The sequence below is a fragment of the Suillus paluster genome (assembly GCF_016628075.1).
Source record: "Suillus paluster strain FC165 chromosome Unknown EDB91scaffold_12, whole genome shotgun sequence".
In the NCBI taxonomy this organism is placed as follows: Eukaryota; Fungi; Basidiomycota; class Agaricomycetes; order Boletales; family Suillaceae; genus Suillus; species Suillus paluster.
The window spans coordinates 142,101-159,214 of record NW_024537572.1 but is presented as its reverse complement, the minus strand read 5'-3'; the positions used below and the strand labels follow the sequence as shown (position 1 = coordinate 159,214).

The 17,114-nt window shown below is 49.1% G+C and overlaps 2 protein-coding genes across 2 annotated transcripts; both read left to right on the top strand.

Moving 5' to 3' along the window:
- Positions 1-1,209: 1,209 nt before the first annotated feature.
- Positions 1,210-3,792, top strand: EDB91DRAFT_1334999 (uncharacterized protein; the record flags this gene model as incomplete). The annotated part of the gene is made up of 14 exons (XM_041325476.1): positions 1,210-1,547; positions 1,607-1,702; positions 1,751-1,854; positions 1,908-1,976; positions 2,031-2,081; positions 2,132-2,138; positions 2,186-2,279; positions 2,337-2,412; positions 2,471-2,595; positions 2,646-2,708; positions 2,758-3,023; positions 3,082-3,386; positions 3,439-3,540; positions 3,593-3,792. The coding sequence occupies 14 exons, from the start codon at positions 1,210-1,212 to the stop codon at positions 3,673-3,675; spliced, it is 1,779 nt and encodes a 592-aa protein (XP_041179809.1). The 3' UTR covers positions 3,676-3,792.
- Positions 3,793-4,224: 432 nt separating this feature from the next.
- EDB91DRAFT_1117628 (uncharacterized protein) lies at positions 4,225-5,996 on the top strand. Its single transcript, XM_041318036.1, has 2 exons — positions 4,225-5,369; positions 5,422-5,996. The coding sequence occupies exons 1-2, from the start codon at positions 4,527-4,529 to the stop codon at positions 5,518-5,520; spliced, it is 942 nt and encodes a 313-aa protein (XP_041179808.1). The 5' UTR covers positions 4,225-4,526; the 3' UTR covers positions 5,521-5,996.
- The last annotated feature ends 11,118 nt before the right edge of the window (positions 5,997-17,114 follow it).

The window sequence follows — 17,114 nt, the reverse complement described above, 5'->3', positions numbered from 1 at the left end:
ACATGTCATTGATTGGATGAACGCAAAGTGCTGTAAAGTATACGGAAGACTTTCGAGGAATCCTTCTGCATAGATGCCAGGCGGTTATATTTACCTCTCGTCGATCCTTCTGTTGGCCATGCACCTCTTCCTGGAGACTCGAGGGACGACGACTCTTCTGGAAAGTGAGCCCGTGGCTAGTGGTTGATTGTGGGTAGTACGAATGCGAAGGTGTCGATTTGGTCGTTGGTGGACTTTGAGAAGACAAGTATATGAGTTGTGCCAAAGCCCATGGAAAAACGAAAATGCGTCGAGAATCTTTGCATGTTATGACGCGTTCGGTCTAGAAATGACCGATGAAGAAGGACAGTGAGAAGATCGTTGACGCTCAGATGTTAAAGCAGGGTCGTATATAGCAGCCTGCTTGGAATTATCAGCTGCGAATCACGTCCAGGTGGAGTCACTGGTGAGTTCCTGCCCATATTCCTGGACTAGCTACTGAACACCCCGCTAGATTCATACACGCTGTTGTCCTGTGGGAATAATTAGATACGTTCATCGTATACACACCGCTTATCACTCGGCAACCCTGCCTAGGAGATGTACTGTGCAAACGGTTATTCTATGCTAGTGGATGAAGGCTGTACGCGGCGAACAGTTTGGTAGAGTTGTCTCGACTCCCAGTAGCCATTCAAGTCTTCCACCACTTCACACTGTAGGTTTCTACTCTAGAGTTGATGGTTTGGTGTTCTTATCAGCATACTCGCAGACATCCTCGTTATCATGAGAGAAATCTGTTCGAAGTTCACCTTGTAAGTTCTGGAACACCAATATTAGGGCAATATTAAAATAACTCTCTCGCAGGAAAGAGGTTCACCAGCATACAAGAGTGCATAATGTCTTGTTCATGTACTCGAACTTGCTGCATCATTAGTAGCCATCAACATCAATACCTTCACTGAGATGATTCAATTTTTCGCCACACTTATTCTCAACGTTGATGAATCGGAGTGACAGTCCATAATCTATATGCAATAGATACCGATATATATATATAGCTATTAGCGACTCGTGACGAAGACTCGTGACCACCCACGCACAACCTCACAACTGCCGCACCCAGGGATGACAGGACTATCTGACCAGTGTTGTTAATTGGCTGATAATGAATTTCCAAAAGGCCCGCGTTGGACTTAAGTTGCAAGCTAGCGGTGGTCTTTCCGTCGCATAATGTCGCAAGCTAACCTGACTGAGAAGAAAGCTGATGAGCTTCCAGGAGTTCACGCCCGCGCATCCACTACGAAGTCTTGCAAGGCCAAGGCTGTCGCATTCAAGATCGCACTCGCTGCACTCGCAATCTCTGCTTCAACGTACTTCGTGAAGAGACCCTTTAACGGTATCCTCACCGGCCCACTCGAGGAGTCACAGGGTGCAGATTTGTGCCCTCAGGTAGATGAAATTGTTCCGGAGAAGAATGGGGACATCTGGGAGGGTCTTCAACGCACATACGGTACTGAGGAGTTCAAAACGAGAGCTGTAGATTGGCTTGGAGGAGCTGTGCGAATTCCGTGCGTTGTTCCACCTGCGATATGCTGGGTGTTCCTGCGTTAATACAGCCCTCATGCAGCACAGAGACATTCGATGACATGGGAGATGTAACAGAGCCAGTCTGGGAGAAATTCCTCCCATTACATGATTATCTGAAAGAATCGTTCCCTTTACTGTAAGTACTTTTGCATATCATTGTCAGCTGTCCAGTTCACGTTATTAGTCACTCACACTTGGAACTTACAAAAGTCAATACATACGGACTGTTGTATGTGTGGAAAGGCTCAGATAGTGCTTTGAAGCCACTCCTTCTCGCGGGTCACCAAGGTGAGTTCATCTGTGCATCATGTACACATCTCTATCTGACGATATATCGCCAGATGTGGTTCCTGTCTTAGAAACGACGATCGACGAATGGCAGCATCCCCCATTCTCCGGGTACTTTGATGGTCTGTACAGTAGTTCCGTGATGGGTGGCATGTTTTGAACTGATACCTTTGTAGGGGAGAAACTTTGGGGTCGTGGGTCGTGCGATGATAAGAGCGGTTTAATTGGTAGTGTTCCAACATTTAGTTCTATTCCTGAACTCACGGATTGCTTCCAGGAATGATGTTTGTGTTCTTGTAATGTTCAAGAGAAATACAGCTGATTGTTTTAGGTCTGCAATTGAATCCATGCTAGAGAGTGGCTTCAAGCCGACTCGCACGGTCGTGATCGCGTCAGGTTTTGATGAAGAAGTAAGTGGTTTACGGGTAAGTTGCCAAATTTAAATTCTGCATATCTATATTAACATTGAATGCCGGTCGAAGGGTGCGTCTTCCCTAGCTACCGAAATGCTGGAGAGATTTGGAGAAAATGCCTTTACCATGCTTGTCGACGAAGGCGGTGAGTTACTTTCTATTGGACCAACTGATACAATGACTAATGTGGTTCTGGTTGACAGCTGGGTACGGCGAGGTATATGGTCGTGACATTGCAGTACCTGCAATCGGCGAGAAAGGTTCCTTGAACGTACGAATCAAAGTTACATCTCCCGGTGGCCATTCGAGCCTTCCTCCACCTCATACTGTGAGCTTGCCCACACTCATTTCTTCACCAATCATTTCTGATTTTCTAAGAGCATCGGCATGCTCGCAGAGCTCCTTGTCCAGTATGAGAAAAATCCCTTCGAGGTCCACCTAGTAAGCCCTAGAGACTGGCTATGATGTTGCGCTGATACCTTATCTGCAGAAGAGAGGATCGCCGACTTACAGGAGTGCTCAATGCACGGCTCAACACGCACCAGGCGTCAGTTCCTCACTAAAGAAATACATGTTACGTGCAGAGCACTGTGATGGAGCACTTCGCGCTGCTGAGCAGGAACTCTTTATGGATCGCGCTTTCATGAGCCTTGTTGGCACTACTCAAGCCATTGATCTCGTGGATGGTGGTGTGAAGGTAAACGCTCTCCCGGAACAGGCGTGGGCCATTGTGAATCACCGAATTTCAACAGAAAGGTAGGAATTCTGATGCATATGCGATTACCTTTGCCAACCTGCCCTTTCTTATTCACAGTTCCATCGCTGCCACAAGAGTGCGAGACATCAAATTATTGGAATCCCTCGCAAACGACTTCAATCTATCTTACACAGCCTTTGGTAGCCATATTTCCAATGCAGATGTGCCTTCATATGGCACCCTGACCCTCTCCGATGCGTTTGGTGATGGTCTGGAACCAGCACCAGTCACTCCATCCGGCGAAGATGCTGCGCCGTTCAAGCTTTTATCTGGAACTATCAAAGCAACCTACAACACCCATAGAAATATTTCCGGTTCAGATGCACTTATTGTGAGCCCAGGCATCATGTCTGGTAACACAGGTGGGCTTTTTGAGAACGCATTGCACCATCCGTAGTAATAGTTTGATTACAGATACACGGTTCTATTGGAAGTTGACTGACCATATTTTCCGATATGGTCACCTAGAGGGAGCCAGTGGATCTATTCCTTCTGGCGTGCACACAGTCAATGAAGGTACACATTTCGGACTGGGCTCTCGGTAATTGGAAGGCTGATTATTCTCCAGCAATCTCCGTCAATAACTTCGTTGAAGTTATCCGATTCTTCACCACTTTGATTCTCAACGTAGACGAATCATCCCTTCCTTAGGGTAACCTCAAGTTGTGTATCAAATATTATTGGATGCTTGCTATATGATGTTCTCGTCACCGTGACCGTACAGCTGAGCAATGAACAATTTCCCTCGCTTGCAGACTTCTAACATCTCTGAGATTTATGAGCTCTGGACAAAAACATTCGCGTGTGTTCAATATTGCACCCTTTAGATCCGGGCTTGCTCTCATTAACACCAACCTTGTCGTCGTCGTGGTCTTGTACGTTGCATCCCTAAGATCTAGATTCCTCGACGAGGCTCAAGTTGAAGTTGCGGGAAGTATCAGTGGGTGAGTATCAGTACGGTACTGATGAGAAATAGACAGATGGACAATCTCTTCCAGGCGCTCCGCATTGTCAGTCATATTACATAGGCGGTCTATGCAAAATCGACTACTAACGACACCGCTCTGATGCAGCCATTATCTTGCCGCGTTTTAGCACTGGTTGTCTGGCGCGTCAATGATGAAAGGTACAAGCACGATACTAGTTCAACGCAACGTGTGACAAGGCGTGACAAGGCGCGTCTCACAAAGACCTTTAGTGGGTATTCCACAAAGACCACCTTCGGCGTTGCCACTCCGTTCGGCTATAAATTCAGCGTTGGCCAGGTGTGGTTCTTGACCATCTGCCACGACCACAAGCTCAGTCGTCATACCATTTCGCGTCCCTTCTGTGCTTCGCTCCGGACTGTTCTGCCATATCATTTCTTTTCCTCGGTTATACCCCCAGCATTACAAATTGTTTTCCTCCATTTTATACCTCTGCGAAAGCCACAGTCAGCTTTCCTTCACTTCACGAGCCACCTAATTGAACCGTGTCGCACGTCAACTCTTCACGTGAAAATAATGAACAGCATCGAGTTCTCACCCGCTTTCCTCCTGGGTTCCCTTGCCGAACTTGATCCCTCCTTCGAGTCTTTGACCCCACTAAAATCTCTACCACCCTCGCGGGGGCTAGGCTGTGACATCTCGATGGATTCAATGCACACCCAGTTTACCCTGTCACACGATTTTTACCTTAGAATATGCTTCGAATGGATGTCCAACCCGCACGATTTCAAGTTCAACCCGGATGAACCCATAGAATGTCAGAAGACCACACCGTCCACACCAGCATCTCCCCCTGTCAGCGCCAAAGAGCCATCCGAGACAGACGTTGCTGTTGCCAAGTCGGTATTGTCCCAAGGTTTGTGTGACAAACCTTGGAAGAATATCGCCATCACCGAATACGACGACGCGGAGTTCGAGGAACTGCAAGCGCGGTCGGCGGCCAATGAGATCGCAGATGATGGCCTGGTGTATACCTGGCCGCCCGACTTAGCCGCCTACCGGAGAGAGGTCGAGGAGGAGAGGGGCTCGGGTGACGCAGAAGAATGTGCTGACGAGAACGTTGTCCCAGCGATCTTTCGTGGCGCTTCGCCAACTGTGTCGGCAAGCACAGAAGACTGTTCCCCAATGATGTCGATGCCGCAACTAGAAGACGACGACGCCCAGGCGGGCGATGTGTCGATGGAATCACTTTCGGATCTTGAGGACGGCGCTCTTGAGAAGGTAGTGGGGCTCGAGAGGTTGAGACGCAAGGCGCCGCCTCCACTCTGTCTGGGTTGCAAGCAAGCAGAGCATGCCTTCAAGGAGATCGGATTGACCCTGCTGATTGATGATAGTGAGCTCACTGCACGTGAGAAGATGGTAAGTTTCTCGTACCACTCTGTATGTGTGTTTGATTCTGATGTATTGCCAGATGCTCAGTCCACTGACGGCAGGGATAATAATCACTAGCAAGTTATCAGCAGGAGTCCCCCGCCATAATAGGTTTTCTGGCGATTTACTATCATTCTGATCACTTAATATTCGTCTATTGCTGTAGCATATACCCAATGTGTCGGCGGTTGAAGGTTTCCTGTATCTGCATATTCCATGTACTGTAGCGATATCATTTTTGGCACCACTGTGATACAGACCACAGACAAACCTCAAAGCCTTGCACGTTGTAAACATACTGTCAAATCACTCACTGGCAAAATGTCGTCGGGTTGTTAAAATAACAACGGACGACCATTGAACATTCGATCGACTGGACACCGTGGGGTGCTGAACCGTTCAACCTGAGAGGTAATAGTAGTAGATGAGTGCTTGAGCTGTCGCGGTTGTCTTGTTAAACGTTGACGACTTACTGACTTACAGTAAGTCGGCAAGTGCTTAACGTTCAACGAAGACATCCCCGGAGATTGAAAATGCTAAAGTCACTTTATCGCGACAACGACTACATCTCAGAAATTGGGTGAAGCAACCTGGTGCAGGTGTGGTTGAAGGAGACAGACGTGACGTGAGGATTTCCGACGTTCGTCTAAATGGGCTTCTTCACTAGTAGTGACTAGTGACTAGTACGGGAGACTACCTCATCAGCACCTTGGGGCTTTTCTGAATGATAACTTAGCCCACTTGGAGATCACGCAACGCAGAAATTCCGAGAATTCATCTGTCTCAGCTCGAGATACCTCCCGCGGAACATCGACAAGGGAACCCTAGTCAAGGTGACTTCGAAGCAGAAGCTGCATACACTCGTCTCGTAGATGACGTTGTACAAGGAGTCATCTCGATCTTCCTTTGAATGGGCTACTCTCGTTTCCTAGTTTCCTCCTTGAGCCTTTGTTCTCCGATATCCAAGATGCCGTATGCGATAGCCTATCATTGTTCTCATTCAACAAGCAAATACTGAGGGAGGACAATGATTTGCCATGCCAGTGCAATCATCGGTCGACGGGTTGCCATTAATCCATCGTCCAATGTAGGGAAATCGTCGCAAAAAAAAAGTTGGTGATCACAAGTTCCGTTGTCAAGATGCAGGGAGCCAATCCCGTTGCAAAGATTCCGGCAGCCAATCATTAATCAGGCTGACAGAAGTTTATCGGGTGTTATCAGACGACATAGTACTTGAAAACGACGAGGTTCTCGAACTTCACGATACCGGCTTCGTTCTTCAACTTCCCGCCGCATGCTGCTGGCAAGTACAGCCCTTTCACCAGCTCTATGTTTCTCATAGAATCGATCACTTACCCCGCTGGTAAGGGTTCGCAAAAGTATGCCCACGGCTAAAGTACCGTGCAGTTCCAGGCAACGGTTCGCTTCAAATGTCACACCGCCTTTCTTCTTCGGTGCGTTATGGTTCTCTATACTCAATGTCAAACATTTTTATTCTCCCTGTCGTCTTTACGCTGTTGCGGTATATAAGAGACGGTAGCACATCGTGGATCCCAGCCCATCTTTCTCCCCGCAATTGATAGGCTCTCTCAGTTTTCTGGCCCAACTCTAAGTTCCCATGCGCAAGTGAACAACTTTCAGTCCATATCACACCACCAGATCTTTCTCGATGTCACAAATAGTTGTCTCAGATGTGGCAAAAAATGTCGAATCACTTTTTTTGACGCGCGTGAGACCGCTGTCAGTGTCAGAGGCCGGAACACTCAGATCACCTGCAGGTGGGGCGAAGAATGTTATTAATGCGAGGATGACAAGATGAGTTCAGAAGGAGCTGCCAAGGCCCCGAGCGCTGTGCAGCGGTCCGACATGGCGCGTCATATGCATAAGCCGATATGTATCCTCGGCTTATGACACGTCATGTATGCTCATGTACGTCCTCTTACCTTTGTTCTTGACGCCACCGAAGTAAGTGGCGGATGATTCTCTCAAGGCGGTGTGGGATCGTGGTGGGGGCGTGTCAGACAAGCGATAAATTGTGCACGATGACATGAGATGGGTGGAGTCATGACAGTGATTATAATACCCAAACAACTCAACTGGACACAATGTCAGCCGACAGCCTATCCAGATCGATCTTTTGGAAATCCTGTATACAGTATCCAACCAAGGGTTTCTATCCACGTCGCAAACCAAGATTTGATCTCAGAGGCTCAGCCGCGACACAAGAAAACATTTTGACTCTTTGCTCGAACTAGCAAAGTGCCAAGCTTGACGTGCACGCTAAGGACTGATCACAGGCACATATTTTTGTCCACTATGTACATAATAAGGTATTTAGCCAGATATCATCGGGACCCCACTTGTATACTGGTTGATTTTACAAGCACGTGACTGACGCGTCGCGATCGAGTCTGTTTATTCAAACTTTATTGCGTATGCAAATAAACTAGGGGTATAAATACAGCGTGTTATTGCATATCCCTTTCAGTCTAGCACAGTTCGCCCTTTGCGTCTATCGACTCAAACACTTCTACCCTCGGTAACTGACAGCACTTTCCATGAGGTAAGAAGCAGCCTAGCCTCAACTTGATCTGCATTACTTAATGTTTGGGTCTCCAGGACGACTTTTATGAACCTAGAACGAACTATGCTTGATCAGCACCTGTAGTCGCAAAATACAAGCTCTGACACTCAATGATTCCCCTCGCCATCTACGCTTCAACCTCTCATTCTAGTCGCCAACAGGCCAGCCTACAACATCTACTGTGTCCTTACCCTCCTCTGAGTCTTCCTGAACTCACCAACTCTATGGACACCTCAAATCCTGGCGGCGCTTTGTCTTTCTAATCCTCCGCCCTCCACCTCCAAGCTCGAGCTGCTCCAATTCCGGTTACGAAGCACTGCTGTAGCTCAACTCAGATTTCTCCCCTGCAGATCCTCCGCATCAACAGCCTATTACCAAATTGACTGCGCGACGTAACGGCTTCCTCTGTCCCCTACGACCCGGAGCTTTACCACCCAAGAGGTTGGATTCTGCCGCTTTCGCTTTCGCTTTCGCACTTGCACACACACCTACACATCACACACCCTCGCCGATGGTGGTCCCCTACGACCAATCCGGACAATGCACAATACCACATGGCCTCCTTCAACACGGTCCCCTATGTTAAATCTAGACACAGTTAGATCCTCAGTTGTGTGCGTAACAGACTGAGGGAAAAGGGAAAACGAACATGAACCATTATATATACTTTTGGTTGGCATTCTGCGGTGTTGCACTCATCACGTGCACGTAATGTGTGCTAACACTCCTCCTCGATGCGACGCGTGCTCCTCCTCGACTGATTCACCATAGTCCAAGGTATGTGCGCAGGCGAATGTAGTCTGGTTTCGCTAGAGCCTTGGTAAAAATGTCCGCGAGGTTTTCTTTGGATCGTACGTAGTGTAGTTTGAGTTGATGCAAGGAGACTCATTCGCAGATGGAATGATATGCCATGTCGATGTGCTTTACTCGAGTGTGGAAGGAGTTGTCTTCGGTGAGTACGATCGCGCCATTGTTGTCGCACATGAGGGGGGAAGCGGAAGATTGAGTGAATTCAAGTTCATGAAGGACAGTGCAGGATCCATTTGATTTCTTTGCCAGCCTCTGACAGCGGCGATGTACTCAGCTTCGCAGGTGGAGAGGGCAACGGTCTTCTGTTGCCATGCGCTCCATGTGACAAGTCCGCCTCCAAGGGAACAGCAGTATCCGCTGACCGATCGACGCGTGTCGATGCAGCTGGCAAGGTCGCTGTCAGTGTAGGTGAGAAGACGCACGGTGTGGTCCCCACCGAGAACGAGATGGAGCTCACGAGTGCCTTTGAGGTAATGAACAACGCGTTTGGCGGCCTCCCAGTGGACGCGCCCATAACTGTCAAGGAATTTACAGAGTTGTTGGACAGCATAAGAGATATCGGGGCGGGTACCAATCGCTAGGTACATGAGAGAGCCAACGAGTGAGCGGTATGGGGTACGGGCCATGAGGTCGCATTCGGCATCATTACGGGGGGAGTGATCGCGACGAGACAAGTGGAGGCCAGGTTCCATGGGAATCAGCACAGGAACAGCGTCCTTCAGGCCGAATTGTGTGATAATGTGATCAATGAGGGCGGTTTGGGACAGTGCGATAGTGCAAGCAGTGCAATCACGTTTGATGGCAATTCCAAGACAGAAGTGTGCTTCGCCGAGCTCTGAGACTTGCCACTTGGTTCGGAGTTGGGCCTTGAAGTCAGCTAGGGCAGTCTTTGAGCTGCCTACAGTGAAGAAGTCGTCAACGTGAACAGCGATGAGGAGAATACCGGCGGCAGTCTGGCAGAAGTAGATACAGTGTTCGCTCTTTAAGCGTTTAAAGCCCCAGGATATCATGGCGGCGTTGAGGGTTCGGTTCCACACTAGGCCGCCTTGTTTCATGCCATATAGCCCCTTCTGTAGTTGCCAGACATGGTCTTCAAAGCCGGGTTCCACAAAACCTTCGGGTTGTTCCATATAGCACACTTCATCGGAGTCAAGCAGCCCGTATAGGAAAGCTGTCTTGATGTCTAGCTGCTCGATTTCCCAATCGAGAGCTGCACCAAGGTGAGCAAGGATGTGGAAGGATTCCAGGCGAGCGGTAGGTGCAGAAGTTTTTGTGTAGTCTTGTCCCCAGACGGCAGAGTAGCCGTGGCAGACATACCTAGCCTTGAAACGAGCGGGTGCCCCGTGTTGATTGCGTTTGAGCTTAAAGACAGGTCGACCTTTCATCACTTTGCGACCAGAGGGAACGGTAGAATGAGGGACGAGTTTATAGACGCCAAGGTCGCGGAGTGATGCGAATTCTTCTCACATGGCGGCAGTCCACTGCTCAGCGTGCTCAGAGCCCATAGCCTCAGCATAGGTGGATGGGTCAGTGGGATGTTCGTGTTCAAAGTCGTCGGGCATAGCGGCAAATACCTCAGTAAGGTAGGCAATTTCAGCCTCTAGGTCCTGGAGTTCAGCATCAGTGGCGTCAGCGGACAGCGCGATGTCTCCAGAGGAAGTGTGTTCGAGGGCCTGCAATCGCTCAGTAGCCGCCATTGAGGCTAAGATGGTGCGCTGGGCAGCAGGTACATAAGGTATGCCTTCGGTTGCACAGCGACGCTCGGACAGGACGGGGGTGCGAGTAGAACGACGGATGGGGGGCGCGTCCAGGGAGCCAGAGGGGGCAGGATCAGACGTGGGTAGGGGGACCTGAGTAGAGGGAGGTGCTGGAATTGTGGTCTCAGTGGCAGGGGGGGCATCAGGACGTGAAGGGGCAGGCGGGTTGTCAATAACGCGCCCAGGATGCAGGGAGGTAGCGCTACCAGTGTGAGACTCAATGAAAGACACATGATAAGATATGAAAACCTTGTGTGATTCATGATGATAGCATCGATAGGCTTTTGAATCAAGAGAATACCCTATGAGGACACACTCGACGGAGCGGTTGAATATCTTAGGGTTGTGACGGTTCTGGACGAGAACAAAAGCGCGGCATCCGATTTCACGCAAGTGGGACAAGTTGGGTTTGCGGGCGAACCAGCGCTCATAAGGCGTATGGCCTGTCTGAGATGCTACTGGGGTGCGGTTAGAGAGATAGTTGGCGGTAAGTACAAACTCATCCCAGCGGTTCAGGGGAATGCCACAGGCCAAACGCATAGCACACGCCTTGCCCATAAGAGTCCAATGAAGACGTTTGACGCGTCCGTTTTGGGCAGAAGTATGAGGGGCGGTGAACTGGTGTTGAGTGCCACGCGAGAGGAGCCACTCTCACATGGTCGCGGCCTTGAGTTCCCCATTGTCAGAGTGAAAAATACCGACCTTAGCAGTGGTTTCAAGCTCACGCGCACGTTCCCAGGCTTGAAGAGCCGGGAAAGCGTCAGCTTTGGAAGCTAGAGGAATTGCCCAAGAATAAGACGAGAAATCGTCAATAATGTCCATGATGTAACTATTACCAGCCGCAGAAACAGTATCCGGATGCTCCATCAGGTCAACGTGCACTATGCCCAACTTACGCGTTGCCTGTTCCCCCTCCCTGACCTTCGGAACATGAGTTCTGGTCTGTTTGCCAAGGATGCAATTGTCACAAACGGGAGGAAGGGAGGATAGGTCAATGGGCATACCGGTAGCGTTACCAGAGCGCGCCAGATCATATACAGCGCGGTAGTTAGCGTGACCGAGACAACGGTGCCAGGATTCGAGGTTGGGCTGGCGATGGGCAAGGTAGGCGTGGTCAGCGGACAGTTGGCCACCAGAAAGTGCATAAAGACGGTGGGAGGTGAGTGACCCAGTGAGCATGCAAGTTCCGCTGCAGGACTGGACCCAGCATGAAGTGTCATCAAAAGATGCTACACAGCGGTGCACAGAGCAAAGTGCGGATACGGACAAGAGGCGCACAGTGGCGTTGGGGATGAATAAGACGTTGTCCAGCGAGAGATGGATACCCTTCACAATAATGAGGCGGATAGTCCCGATGGCAATAGCCTGAATTGACGAGCCTCCGACACCGCTAACAGAGCGAGGGGGAATTGGACGAAGGGAGTAGAAGTCTGACTCGTTATTGCTGATGTGAACAGAAGCTCCGCTGTCGAGAAAGAAGGGAAGGACAGACAGGTCTATTATGGTGCGTGCACGCTGATTCGGGGCCTTATAGGTCAAGCCAGCGAAGTCGACAGCCTGAGTGTGAGAACGCCAGTCAACGCTGGTGTCAAGTGAGCCGAGAGCGACAAAGAGGGCGTTATACTCATCACAGTCCGCGTCAGGGAGCTCGCTGATAAACGCAGAGGAAATGCTGTCGCAAGCCAGACCAGAAAACTCTTTGGTAGGAGCAACGGGTTCGGACGGGGAAGGTGCAGAACCAGCGATGTAGACAGCCTCATGGCTTTCACTGTCCAGGAGATAAGCACGCCCATGTTGGTCGTAACAGAGGCCTCCAGGCTTGCCAGTAGAAGCTGGCTTGGGGGCGGGAGTTGGTTTGGGCTTCTGCACAGCGCGTTTCTGGGCAGTGACCTCGTCCCTCTTGCCCTCCATGCCTCCACCTTTCGTGAAGCAATCTTTCGCAGTGTGCCACCATTTGCCGCAGTTCGTGCAACAAGTGGAGTGGGAGGATTGACCGCATTCAGTACAAGTGCGGGTGGGATGACCAGGCTTCCCCTTGGTGGCCACCATTGCAACGTCAGAAGACTTCTCGCTGTCGAGGAGCTGCTGCTCAACATCAAGACGGGCGCGAATATTGGAGGGTCCATAGGGCAATGAGGACGTGCTGGTAGCCAGGGAATCGGCTATGTGGTTGCGAACATGCGGCAGGTCCTCGCTCATAGCATTGAGCATGAGGATCATTAAGAAGTCCTCCTCCTTCGGCAAACCAATCGCATATATGCGTCGGACTAGCTTGGTGAGATGCGTACTAGTAGTAGAGAGGCGCTCGGAGCGCTTATATTTGACCGCGAGGCCCTGTTGGATCAAGATGATCTGGGCGATGGGTCTGACTTTCTCGTGACGCGATTTCAGCGCGTTCCACGCGAGGTGCACATTAGTGAAAGAGCGTAGGAAGTCTTGTTCCTCAGTGCTAGAACAGGTGCGGAGAGCCGCTATCATACAGAGGTTATTAAGGTCCCAGATACTAGCTCCGGCGGGGTCGAGAAGACCGTCCGGATGTTGAATGATCCCAAGAATGTACCCGCCGCCGTGCTTGAGCAACAGATAGTTCTGCAGTTTGTCAGACCAACTTCCCCAGTTGTTCTTACTGCGCTCGAGAAGTTCAATCTTCTCGAGGTCTGTCTGACTTAAGGTAATGGCGTTGACGGAAGAAGGCATTGTCGACGTTAGAGTAGTCGGCGTAACGATCGTATTCAAAACAGGCGGTACTATAATAGTGGGGGCCTTCTTGTTCTTGGTGGTGATCGTCGGCGTTAAGGTAGAACTCGATGAGACAGTGGATATTGGTTCTTTGGTCAAGTCGAATTTTCCGACGTGGGATTGGGACCGCATGTGGGCGGGCATACCACAAAGTGATGGTACGAGTAAGAGAGGAATGGGAATATAAACGCGATAGGTTCCCTATATATATATATATATATATGAGTGCGTATGCTTATCAGCAAGACACTTCCCACCCAAAGAGGAAGTAGGATTGACGTTCGAGGACGCCGGCCTTAAATAGCGTGATAACGCTGCACGCCGTACGCAGCGTGTGTGTTACGTCGATAGGTCGAGACTAAGCGATGTCTAGAAGGTTTCCACGCTCTCGTTTACAAGGGCGCAGGGCTCATAACCTGTTAAATCTAGACACAGTTAGATCCTCAGTCGTGTGCATAACAGACTAAGATTGCTATGTACCTAGTGTCATGAATGTTACCAACTGCATCTAAATTTCGATTATCGAACCCTAAGTCACCTTATCCGATAAGATTAGATTAGATAGATCCCTGATAAGATAAGATGGATAACCGATTAACGATCACTATCTTCACATCACATCTATACTATATCAACGTCATCCATCCTTATCCGTAACCCTAGACATACGAACTCATCACATCCTTACAAGTCCTACGATTAGGCAACGGGTTACATCATAAGCATCTACATGCCTCTATAATCAAACCATAACCGAGAGTACTCTACGAGCTATCTCTCAAAGGGTCATCATCTCTTCACATCACACACCTTCACTTCTCATGACATGTTAAGAGTTACCTCTGTCATTCACCGAATTCCTTACATAAGAACCTGTTGCACAGTCACAGCTAGAACCCCGAACCCCTATCACAGAAGCATCGCTCATAGAGAAGCATGTTCATTACCGAAGACTCTGGAGAACCCTTAGATCCGATCGTACCCGATACATCTCCAGATCCAGATCCTATCCAGATCCTTAGATCTAGATCCCAAGATCCTATCTCTAATCGAGATCCTTAATCACCGCTCGAGACTTCTTATCACAGAACTCTCTCACACCCTTCTTAATCTCCGTCCACCCTGAATAGAAGCAGTCCCTGAGAACCCTGCTTAATTACCGATACCCTTGGCCCTATGAACCCTTTACCCTTCTCTTCTTGTAGTTGATTGGTTGATAAGACGCCCTATACCCTAGGTGCAATGTTATGACCGTATATAGTTATATCACATACCTTTCATACTCAGATAGCTCCGCCCCAATAGTAGTATATAGTCTAGGTAGTAGTCAGTAGTACTCCTTAGACTTAACCTCCTCGTTTCTACGTTATCGTAGGGCCTAGACGTTCCCTCTCAAATCCATCTTGCTTACCTCTTCAGACTGAGTCCTGTGGTGTGATCCATACTCCAGACACCTACTAGTTAGGTTAAGGGACGCTGGTCATAACACCTAGACACAGTTAGATCTATCGTAGGTAGATTATTAGTGTCTGTACATAGTCGGGAGAGAAAATAGATAAAACGTACCCTCAGTCGTGTGCGTAACAGACTGAGGGAAAAGGGAAAACGAACATGAACCATTATATATACTTTTGGTTGGCATTCTGCGGCGTCGCGCTCGTCACGTGCACGTAACGTGCGCTAACACCCTACGACCCAGAGCTTCACTGCCTACGAAGTCAAAGGCCACTAGTCTATGCACACTGCACACGCCATACTGCGAGTCTTCAATGCCAACCTAGGTCCCCTACGACCCAATCCCGGCGTTTACACCAAAAGGCCTCCTTCATTGCCCCTCACGACCTGAAGTTAGATTCGAAGGCCGCCGCCGCCCACTGTCACGCACACATCTATCAGAGCGAGTCACTTTTCATTTCATTCTCCCCATGGAGGTACTCCTCTTCATTTGTTTCCCTCTCGACTGTATGAGCCGGACATTGGATTTATCGCTGGCATGTTTATTTCTTCTTCTCCCTTCTTTCCCTACATAGAGGTACTTTTGATTTGTTTTCTCTTTTGTACGACACAGACACTGGACTCATCTCTGGCATGTACGCTTATTCTTCTCATTTCTATCTCGATTCTCCACTTGCAGGTCTTCTTCGATTTGTTTTTCTCCTTATACTGGTACGAGACTCATTCGGTTTCATCACGGACTCAACTCTGGCATGGATTTTATTCTTTTCATCTCCTTCTCCACATAGGCCTTCTTTGATTTGTTTCTCTCCTTATACTGGTACGAGACTCGGTCGGATTCATCACGGACTTATCTCTTGCTGGATTTTATTCCTTTCATCTCCTCCACATTTACTTAGGTCTTCGTTGATTTGTTTTTCTCCTTATACTGGTACGGGGCGGTCATTGGACTCTTATTTCCCTTATCTCGCGATGTATGTTTATTTCATTGATTCTGTTCCACTAGAGTCTTTATTTTCGTGCATGTACATATGACGATGACAGCATAGCCTTTGAATGCAATTTTCTTCCTTATGTTCTGACTCTGAGTGCGACTAGTAGCTAAGCTTGAGCTCGTATAAATAAGTTGAATTCAACTGACATCTGCAATACATAATCTAACTGCCAGTACAATTACTGGTTGGGTTCTAGTAAATTATCGTTACATCGAACAACTCAAGTCAACAAACTATGTACCAGGTTGATACCACCATAACATCTCACGCGTCAGGATTGACAAACGTTCAACAGAGACATCCCCGGAGACCGAAAATGCTGAAGTCACTTTATCGCGACGATAACGACTACATCTCAGAAATTGGGTGAAGCAACTGGTGCAGGTGTGGTTGAAGGAGACAGACGTGAGGTGAGGAGGTGAGGAATTCCGAATTTAAAAACGTTCGTCTAAATGGGCTTCTTTCACTAGTAGTGACGGAGACTACCTCATTAGCCTTTGGGACTTTTTTGAACGCTAACTTAGCCCACCTGGAGACCGCGTAGAAGCTTTAGCGCAGAATTTCCGGGGATTCTCGAGACACCTCCCGCGGAACGTCGACAAGGGAACGCTAGTCAAGGTGACTTCGACTGAGAAACTGCCGTGCGAATACACACGTCCTGTAGATCCCGTTGTGCAAGGAGACATCCCGATCTTCCTTTGACAAGGGCTATTCTCGTTTCCTAATTCCCTGACTTTGTTCTCCGATATCTAAGATGCCGCATGCGATGGCCTATCGTTGTCCTCACTCAACAAGAAAATACTGAGGGAGGACAATGATTTGCCATGCCAGTGCAATCATCGGTTGACGGTTTACCATTGTCCAATGTAGGGAAACTAAACTCGTCGCAAAAAAAAGTTGGTGACACAAGTGCTCTCGGCGATAGCCCGTTGCAAAGATGCAGGGAGCCAATCCCGTTGCGAAAATGCCGGCAGCCAATCAGGGCAGAAGCTTATCGGGTGTTATCGGACGACATAGTCTACCCTCGGGCCTAGGCTGTTCTTGAAAACCACGACGAGATTTTCGAACTTCACGATACCGGCTTCGTTCTTCATCAACTTCCCGCTGCATGCTGCTGGCGAGTACAGGCGCGGTGGAATGTCCCTCCCGAATACTAGAACTGTGTTTCCAGACTTTCCTCGTACACTGCATCACTTGCCGCGCTGAGGAGGGCTCGCAAATATGTGCCGACGGCTGAAGTACCTGCAGTTCCAGGCAGCTATCTTCGCTAGCCACTATGTCACCTACCGCCTTTCCTCTTCGGTGCGCCATCGTTATCTAAACCCAACGTGACAATTTTATATTATTGGCACAGCATACTTGCTGTTTACAAGAGACGGCGCACACCATGTAC

What these genes read in the sequence shown, in the direction of transcription:
- EDB91DRAFT_1117628 (XM_041318036.1), top strand. Translation starts at nt 4,527, where the DNA reads ATGAACAGCATCGAGTTCTCACCCGCTTTCCTCCTGGGTTCCCTTGCC. An exon ending in TCACTGCACGTGAGAAGATG is followed by an intron (nt 5,370 to 5,421) that starts GTAAGTTTCTCG and finishes ATGTATTGCCAG; the next exon opens with ATGCTCAGTCCACTGACGGC.